General features: G+C 41.0%; 1 protein-coding gene across 1 annotated transcript; it reads right to left on the bottom strand.

Moving 5' to 3' along the window:
* Positions 1–327: 327 nt before the first annotated feature.
* Positions 328–9,458, bottom strand: sirt6 (sirtuin 6). The gene is made up of 8 exons (XM_005920528.3): positions 9,222–9,458; positions 8,646–8,773; positions 5,808–5,990; positions 4,454–4,513; positions 3,447–3,542; positions 3,275–3,355; positions 1,502–1,625; positions 328–1,350 (listed from the first exon to the last, which is right to left on the bottom strand). The coding sequence occupies exons 1-8, from the start codon at positions 9,285–9,287 to the stop codon at positions 1,033–1,035; spliced, it is 1,056 nt and encodes a 351-aa protein (XP_005920590.1). The 5' UTR covers positions 9,288–9,458; the 3' UTR covers positions 328–1,032.
* Positions 9,459–9,713: the final 255 nt, after the last annotated feature.

The following is a 9,713-nucleotide window of genomic DNA, read 5'->3' as shown; positions in this document are numbered from 1 at the left end:
AAATGGATATTCTGGCTTCATAAAATAGAGAAGGTAAGTGCAATCCAGATGCAGCACCGATTTGACTTAGGTGGGGGTGGGGAAAAAAAAACAGATGTTCTTCTCTCCTTTCGTCACTGAGGTCATTTCTGCCATAGACCTTATAACAGCATTCATTCATAAAGCAGCGATACACAATTAGAGAGAATCTGAACATTACTAAAGTGTTTAAATGTTGACCTCAGAGGTGTAAAATCACAGCAAACACAATTAGTCACACACTATCCCAGCACAGCACAGCTTAGTCCAGGTTCTCTCAAATGCTGATCTCCACTAAGCAACACTGTATACAGATTGTTCCACAGATTTTTTGGTGTTTATTGTCAAAACATATACAAACTGTATGAAACAAACAAACAAACTGAGAGCACAGTACTTTTATCCTGAGTTATAAATATTTTCCTAAAAATATACAGCATGATTATGAATCAAAACTGAAATTTCCCTCAACTCAAAGTAGATACTTGTTATTCATATTTTCTAAATGTTTGCTTGCTTTCTCCTTTTCATTATCTACTGAACTAAAGAGTCTTTAGAGACAAGGTCTCCAGGGATGAGATCTGGAGCACATGGCTATGAATAAAGCTTTAATATGGTGCAGCTATCTTACAAACCTGATTAAAACTATATTTGTCATGAAGTGTTCCAGATCTCATCTCATTATCCCACCTGCAACAGCCCTGCTCTCCAACTAAAGCAAAACACCTTGTTGCCCGAGATGCCCCATACTGTGGCAGGAGGAACTTTTACATCCTCTCTGTAACTCAAGAGTTCGTTCAGGCTCGAGCTGCATCAGTTTCACATCGCCGCTTAACATGACAGCAAGGGGAGTGTCAGAAATCTCTGATTAAAAAACCCACTACAGCACTAGAAAAGTCTTTGTTCCAGATGAGAAGAAGCTCTGACTTCCGTGAAACAGCTCAAATCACCTTCGGCTGTGAGGTTCTGTTGTGGACGGGTTTGTGGCGTGCTTTTCAGAAAGAGCACCTGAGGCTATTTCTCTTCATTTATCTCCACTGGGAGGTCCGCTCTCTCCCTCTTTACTGAAACTGTCTCCTCCTTAACGCTTCCATCGTCCGTTAGCTGTGAAGCTTCTCTTTTCCTCTCCTCCTTAACAAAGTTCTTTTCCACCTTTTCCTTCGCAGTAACTCCAGGCGGTGGTTTGACATCGGCGGTGGTCTCAGTGGTAGCTGTGGAGCTCTCGCAGACAGTTGGTCCATCCCACTTTGGGATTTCCAGTCCCAGCAGCTCCATCAGCTGTTTCATGACGTCGTCCACATAACCATGGATACGCAGGTGTGCATGCTTGTCCTGCACTCACAGAAAATTGCAGCCATTGAGGTAATGGTTGATAATAATCAGTGTTTTTTTCAGCATTTACACACATCACTCAACACTTCAAAGGTAAATAATTACACGTGCATGCGTTTATATGTGTTGGTGTTGCATACATGACACTCACGTGTTTGGTCGGCTGCAGGTTGACAATAACCAGTTTGCCACCCTTGCGCTTGGTGAGGAGTGGGAGGTCTCCACTGGGTTTGATCTGCAGGGACGTGCCCAGAGTCAGAGCCAGGTCCGCTCGTCTAAAGAGGACGACGCCACACACAAACCAGTTCTTCATCATTCGTACATAATTGATGCAATCTATATATCCAATAGATTATCTTACAGTGTTAAATTGCATTATTCATTTATTTAGGTGTCATTTCTTGCAGTGGCACGACCTGACTTTTACTTTATGCTCTCCCTGTGCCGGGGGCTAATTCTCTCCAACTACTCCAGATTCCTCCCACAGTCCACAGACATGCAGTTAGTGGGGTTAGGTTACTGGTGATTCTAAATGGGCCAAAAGTGTGAATATGAGTGTGAATAGTTGTCTGTATCTCCGTGTCAGCCTTGCAAACTGTCCAGGGTGTACCCCAGCTCGCAGCTGGGATAGGCTCCAGCTGTCCCGCAACCCCGAATTGGATAACCAGAAGAAGACGGATGGCTGAAAACCGCTCCACAGTTTTTTACTTTAAATTTATTATCATTTGAACAGCATTTTTAGTCGTCCAAATCTGTTCATTCAACAGGCAGCTAAGGCACCTGACATTGTTAAAGAATATATATTTGAATGCAATGAAAATCTATTCAAATAAAAAAAAGTTTTATAGCAAATTAGCTTCTGCGTTATGGTACGAAAAATGTCTTCTTCTTTTTTTTTTTTTAAAGCCACACTGAGCGTTTCCAGTGAGCGTTCACTATGAATTCTAATCAGTTTGTTCTAACTTTTAAGAAATCCGCTCAAGGCTGTCAAGAGATATTGTGTTCATATGTGAGAAGCAGTCCAAACCAAACACACAGTCCCTCCCTCTGGCCTCGACTGTTACAGTCACAAAGGCAAAAATGGCAAACAAATAAATAAAACAGATACTAAAACAGATACTTAGTGTATGCAGCGCCAATCCTAAGCCACAAAGAAAAGAAAATAAACACAACTAAAGCCAGAAATCAAATTTCAGCATATACAGTCTGATCACACGCAACACTTCCAGCTGTGCAATGAACACATGCTGAACTCCTGCACTGTGCTGTCCCCTGCTCGCTTGAGCTCAGACAAATTTGGTCGTTTTCATCTTCAAACCGGTGCAACGGACGGATTCCCAGGTCTGCGCCCGGACAAATCCACTGCATGAACTGCAGCTAAACCTCACATTGATTACAGCTCGGTAATTTTTCACCTTTTTCCGCTGCCATGAACATATAATTCAGAGTTCAATGGTCGGAGCTCCAAATCTCCCCTTTGTACTTTAGTTAGTAATAATACATCCATTACAAACGGCGCATCAAGGTGACACATAAGCAATAAGAGGGTTTTTTTGTTGCAGAGGGAAAGAATGCAAATGTTCACACTCCAGAGGAAAATGGGGACATCAAAGCGCACTGCAATGCATATATAATCCCTAAAAAGGTTTTCAAATAAGGTCTTCTTTGCATGTCAGGAGCAATAGCAGAGCCACAGAAGGCTAAAGCAAATCATCAAACAGTTTCCACAATTTTCAGTTCACAGGATGTGTTTGAACTACTGCTTTCGCTTTATATTGAGAAAAAAACCCAGACATGTCAGAGGAACTCTGACAGAAAAGAGCATACATTTTCTGTTTCCGCCTTATCAAAGCAGATGGTTAAACAAAGAACATCTACAATATAATGTAAAAAAAAAAAGAGTTCAAACTACTGCACCTCTCACCTGCTTGCGTCATCTGCTTTGTTCAGGTCTCTGTCAGGAAGAGCATCCTCCCAGTCAAGTATAGTGCTGATCAGCTTCCCTCTTTAGTATTAAGGAAACACAAAAGAAATAATAAATCAACAATGACTCACTTTTCGAGTCTTTAAAATGCACAAGCCTACGCATGTGTCACCTGCACGCTCTGAGCCCCCTGGATCGTACCACCTCACAGTAGCGTCCTGTCGGTTTCAGGCCCATCACACCGATCACCTTTTCTCGGACGTACTGCCTGGAAAACCAACAAGAATTCCATTTAATTCTCAGTGCGTCCACAGCAGCTTTACATGAATTACAAGAAAGAAGATCAAGCTGCTCCCAAGGCATCAAAGCAAGGTCTAATTTTACACAAAGCCTGACACTCAGTGGCTACTTCAAACCACACGTCTTTTAGACCTAAACGGTGGACTTTCCAAAAAGGTTCTCTAAAGATTTCAGGGATTTAACCACATCATGAAACTCTCGCAGACCTGTTTAAACATGCATTAATTCTCAAGCCCCTTTTTTTCCACCTAATCCCGGCGGTAATCTAACAACTTTGAAAGTCACTGGAACAAAGTAAAGTCACTGCAATGTTACTGAGAGCATTTGGAGATAGTGAGTGTGGATTAAGCTGCTGCGGTCCTGCTCTTTCCAGATTCATTTCACATTAGGATCCCTTACGTGTGCAGGGGGAACCACTCCTTACATTTACGTCTTTGAGTGTTGCCAGTTTTTGTTTTTACCTGCTGGAAGTGGAAACCAGCATGGGGTTTCTACTGCTGCGGGGCATCTGCTTCAGGGCTCTTCTGAGCAACTATCTGTGTACTTATGGAACTCCTCTGAATACATAAAGAGGATACTACCACGGCATGTTTTGATCAACACATTACCCATGTAGATTGTGTGCAAATTCCAGGAGGGAGATGGTAGAAAGTCCATTGTGACCGTAGGAAATGTAAGGTGCAGGACTCCTTGGATACGTGCATTCTTAAGCAGTAAACATAAACAGATCCTCTTATTTGCATGCTTTACGCACTATGTGGCAGCCTCGTGCTTTGCTGCTGGTACTGCCAAACAAGCGCCTAATGAAATGTGAATTCAATGTAAGACAAGCTGTTTTTATCAAAATGTAACTTTTTGTGTTTGTGTGCATGCACATACCTGCCACACTTCTCACACTCCTCCACAAACATGTTCCCATGAAGCTCTGATAACAAATCCCTGACAGAGAGAGGCAGATGATATTCGTGTTATTCACCGTCGCCAACGCAGATATAACTTTTTGGTGCCAGAACTGAAACTAAATAACCACCAATGTTATAAAATACTTTTTAAAGTAGGTTCGTTAACTGAGGTTTCACTGCCTCTACACCCATATGAACCTGAGCGACATCCTGGCTTCAACTCTTCCGGGAAGGCTTTCCACGAGGTTTAAGAGTGCTTATGGAAATTCTTTGGCATTTTTCCTAAAGTGCATTTGTGAGGTCAGACACTGATGTTGGAAGAGAAGGCCTGGCTTGCAGTCTCCGCTCTAATTCATCCAAGGGTGTTCTATTGGTTTGACGTCAGGACTCTGTGTAGGTGGGTCAAATTTTTCCACACCAAACTCGCTCATGTGCCCCCCCCCACACCATGATGCATGCTGGGTGCTGTTTTTTTATACACCTGTGGCAATGGATTAAGTGATTTGAATGGCTGAGTAAATGCTTCTGCCAATATAGTGTAATAAAAACCTGTGAATATTTCAGCCAAATACCACCGATTCATGGCCTGTTACTGTACATAACATCCAACAAAGGCTATTTCGACCCAGGAAAAACCCTTGTAATGTGAGGACACTACAGCTCAACTTTTTCTCTATCCTTCTTTTCAACTTGGACTCTTATAAATATTCTGAGCACTCATATTAGTTTCTGAGCATCACCTGGCACCTGTGCCGATTAGGCCCAACTGGTTTCCTTCGCCAGCTTAATTATTTCCTCAGAGAACCACCGCTACGCTTCCTGGTCTCATTTAAAAAACCTGATCGAGGGTGGAGGAAGGCTTAGAAAAAAAAAAACCGAAAAAAAAAAAACCCGGCTTCCAGGGAAAGCAAGCCTTCCAATATGCATAAAGGCTGGATGTATGTGCTGAATTAAAAATAGGACTCCTGGCCTTGGGTTAGTCCAACATGGCTGTGTAACCCAGACTCAGACCAAACATTTTCCATTGCACTGAAAATTATTTCAAGCTATTCACCGCAGCTGTTATCACACAGCAGCAGCTTCAAAATTTACACAATGAGTCACAAGTGGGAATGAATTGATATGATTGGGGGAAAACAACAGTAATGTGGTTGCTGCATGCATTTCATAAACAAGTCAGGCTGAAAGCTAAAGAGCTACTTTACACCTCCTCCATTCATTCTGCTTCAGCTCCAAAGCATTCATCGTGAAAGTTAGTGATATTCTTAAGATCTGACATATACTGTATAGTCGCATATAGAGAATAGCAATGTCTCTACGATTTAAATTACCTGGGGAAGCCTGATCGCACATGCAGGCCATCCACATTCTGGCTGATGAGATATTTGAGGTACCCTGCCCTCTGCAGTCCCAGGAGAGCCATGTGAGTGAAGCTTGGGCGAGCATCTTCAAATGTAGTATCAAAATGAGGTGACTCACCCTTTTCTTCAAGAGTCCACACACCCTTGGGACCCCTGAAAGAAAATAAAGATTAGAAATACATGGAGTGAGCATAAATGGGACTGGACAGGTTGTAATATAGTGGACTAGAGGCTTTACATCAGGTGTGTGTAACAATAAACCCATGGGAAAGGTTTCTGTAGAGAAGCTCTATAGAATATCTGTATGAAATTGACATTATTGTTAGTCCAAGACCAATAAAACCACTGCAAATATATATAAAGTAAGAAAAAAAATCAGAGCGATCATTTTAAACAACAACAAAAATAAATCCTCACAGTCTAATGTGAGAGGAAAACTTTTGTTGACTATGTGGATGATGTTCAATGTGAAATTGTTCCGTTTCTGCTCCTGTGATTATCTGTCAGTTGTGGATGTCTGAATGGTTGGATGAACACAGTGGTACACTCGCTGCTGGAGCTGTCTAACACCGTGACAGTTGCCAAGTTACTCTGAGGGCATGCAACTTATCATTAAGCATCAGACGATAGAGCGCATCCTACAAATCCAAAAATACAACCACATGTCTCATCTTTTGCTCTCAGCTTGGACTTTAAAAACCCCGTCTTTCAGCCGACCGGCTCAAAGCCTCATCGGCAGTGAGGGAGTGATGCGTGCATCGCATACAACACCCTAATCACCCCGTGAACGATGCTGCGCGACATTAGTCTGTGAAGCTGTTACATTTACGTATTAAGGTGTCAGTAACAGTAACTTAATGAGCTGAATTTCTTCTGATCTGGAGTACGTGTGTTTATGTGTGTCTGAGCAGCAGAGGGAACACAGTTTGCATTTGTGAGCTTTATGTGTATGTTTTAATCTTGGCTCTAATGATAAACCCTCCAAGGTCAACTCCACCTGGCTGACAGGCGAAGCGATGAAATATTAATTTGCCTTCACATCCGAGTATTTATGCGTTTGTGTGAATTCACATAATCTATAGTACAACTGAATGTCTACAATGAAGACCTCTATCCGCTCCACATCTCTGCATTCGGGAGGCAAACATTTGCCACAGTACCAAAAACAATCTAAGTAGACAATAGAAGTATTTTCCATTATATTTTCAGTGTGTGTTACACAGTGCTAGACCTTATGTGAAGTAAGCAAGCACCACCCTCCTCTGCTCAAATCACAGTACTACAAGAGAAACAGGAGAATAAGCCGAGAGGTGCTTGTTACATCTCCCAAAATACCAAAAAGATATCAGAAATGCTCAGCTCACAGTAAATAGATTGATTCTTATATAGCGCTTTCTATTCTCCCAACATGCCTCATTTACACAAGCACTTTTTTCCCCCTATGCTTAAGCGCTTACTTACATTGGAGACCAATTTGGGGTTAGGATCTTGCTAAAGAATATTTGGCATGGAGACTGGAGCGGCCAGGGATCAAACCACCAACCTACTAATTGGTAGATGACCTTCTCTATCTCCTGACCTCTCCGACTTTCAAGAACAAGGTTCAAAGACAATCAAATATTGTCGTAGTCCTGACTTAATTGGACTCAACACAGGAAACCTCACCCGGCCCAGACATGGAAGGGATTGACAGCTTGATAGCTATTTCTGGATCCTGTGGGTGGTGGTGCATGGCTGTTCTTAGTTGGTGGAGCTCATGACTGCACAACACAGCTTTTCTGCACACAGTAACAATTTCTGTAGCTATGATATTTGATGATGCTAATATGTGCTAATCATAAGAGAACAATTAAACAAATTAAAAACAAACAAACAATCAGAATCATTCATTTGTGCTGCCTATTAAATATCATGACTTCACTCTTTAAGGTCAATTAAAGTATAAAATTTCCATCTGAAAAATATTCAGTGACAAAACCGTGAAGCAACACTGGCCAACTTCGGGCTCAAAGGATAAAACACACTTGGAAGATTTTATCATTAAGCAACAGTGAGGTTTTACTGCCAGTTTTAATCACTGCTGATCAAAACTCTAAATTAACAGCATTATAATAATCGGAATGAATCAGTAACACTGACTTTTTTTAAACTGATAAAATTTCTTAACTGCAACTCAGATTTCATAAAATCAAAACAATCAGATGCTACATCTATTTTAATTAAAAACTAGGCGGCATCTTCTGTGGATACTGCATCTATCACAATGGCATAGTTTCACAGTAGAAGAGTCTTGGTGGAGAAACATCTGAAAAACATCTGGTGCATCATTAAAATCAAAGCATGTGACTGCAAATTTTTTGATTTGCTCTGCTGCCATTAAATTCAAAATTAGCTAATATTTTACGCGAAGTAGTAAAATGTCTGAATATAAACACTTTAACTGTTTCCTGTTCTGTTGTGAAAAAATGTGGGTTTATGAGATTTGCAAATAATTAGACTGTGTTTTTAATTCACATTTTACTCAGTGTCCCAACTGTATCATCTGCCAAGGTGATGATGGTGATGATTTTGACCTGCTGTAAGAAAAGAACTTCCCAAATCTGAGATAAATTAAGTATGTCTTGTGTTTTCTTTTCTTAAGATTTGGGCTCCAGAAAACAAACATAATATTTGTTTTTGTTGGAACTGTATTTCCTTCTTTGCACTTCTAAAAGAAAATGTAACTTGGCCTAGAGGTGCACAATCTATGCAAAAAACTGCACGTCAACATAAAAAAAACCCCAAAAAACACTTTTGTTCTTGTCTCACCTGAAGTCGGGGATACCTGCCGAGGTGCTGATCCCAGCTCCCGAGTGGACAACCAAGTACTGAGATTCTTTAATAAGCTGAGCTAGAGTTTCCACCTTGGCCTTCAGCTCCTCAGGATTATCAAAGTGCTGCAGCAGAAGAGAAAAACGCGACTTCAAGAGCTGACCGAGAGAGCCACATTCAAATCAAATTACAATGAATAAGTCTGTTTGACAAAAGGTACAAGCACACAGCTATAACACAGTTTATTACAGCTCAGCACTGATTTAAAAGAAACACTGACAGTTTTGAAGTGCTGGTACTTGTGACTCCTCTAACCCCCTCCCCTTGTAGCTTTCAGATCTATACGTGTGTGCTGAAGATAGTATCAGTATACGATCTGTGCACTTCCTAATAAAATACGTATAACTAATGTGATATTACTCGTGGATTATTATCCGATGCTTGGAGACAAACAGAAGCTCTTCGTGTTACTTTCGGATGTTGCCGTTTTTAAAGACCAAGCTCTCCAAACGTACTATGCGACAAACGTCCGCGGCTAACCTGCTAGCTACCTGCTCTTAAAGCTTCAATTACCTCAGGAAGTCCGCAGACACCTTTGTTTGCGTACGGCGTGAGTCCAGCTGCATAATTCACAGACATGGCTGCAGACGGTAGTGTACTTTTGTTTTTTTCTTTAATAAAATTAGTCGTGTTTTGTCCGGGCGGCGAAAATTTACCAGGCGATAGTTACGATGACGACATCAAAAAGCGACTGGGTGATGCTGCATTCAAGGACTTTGGGAAATTAAGCCTTCACCTCTGTGTTCAGAAGACGTTCCACATTGAACCTCCAAGTTGTTACATATATACCAACGAATGCTTAAGGTCTCTTAATAAATTAAAGTTAATAAACAAAATGATGGATATCTTAAGAAATAAACAAATTTTGTGTAATAAATTATCTTGAGTTAAAATTATTATTTGAAAATCATTTTAATAGCACTACATTGTGAATGAAGACTGTTTTATAGATACAATTCCCCGTCACTTTATTAGGCGCGCCACAGAGCTCCTTAATGGAAAGAT

Source organism: Haplochromis burtoni, unplaced genomic scaffold (assembly GCF_018398535.1).
Source record: "Haplochromis burtoni strain Fernald_Lab_line unplaced genomic scaffold, NCSU_Asbu1 Contig_41, whole genome shotgun sequence".
Lineage (NCBI taxonomy): Eukaryota > Metazoa > Chordata > Actinopteri > Cichliformes > Cichlidae > Haplochromis > Haplochromis burtoni.
This window is presented reverse-complemented; position numbering and strand designations above follow the sequence as displayed.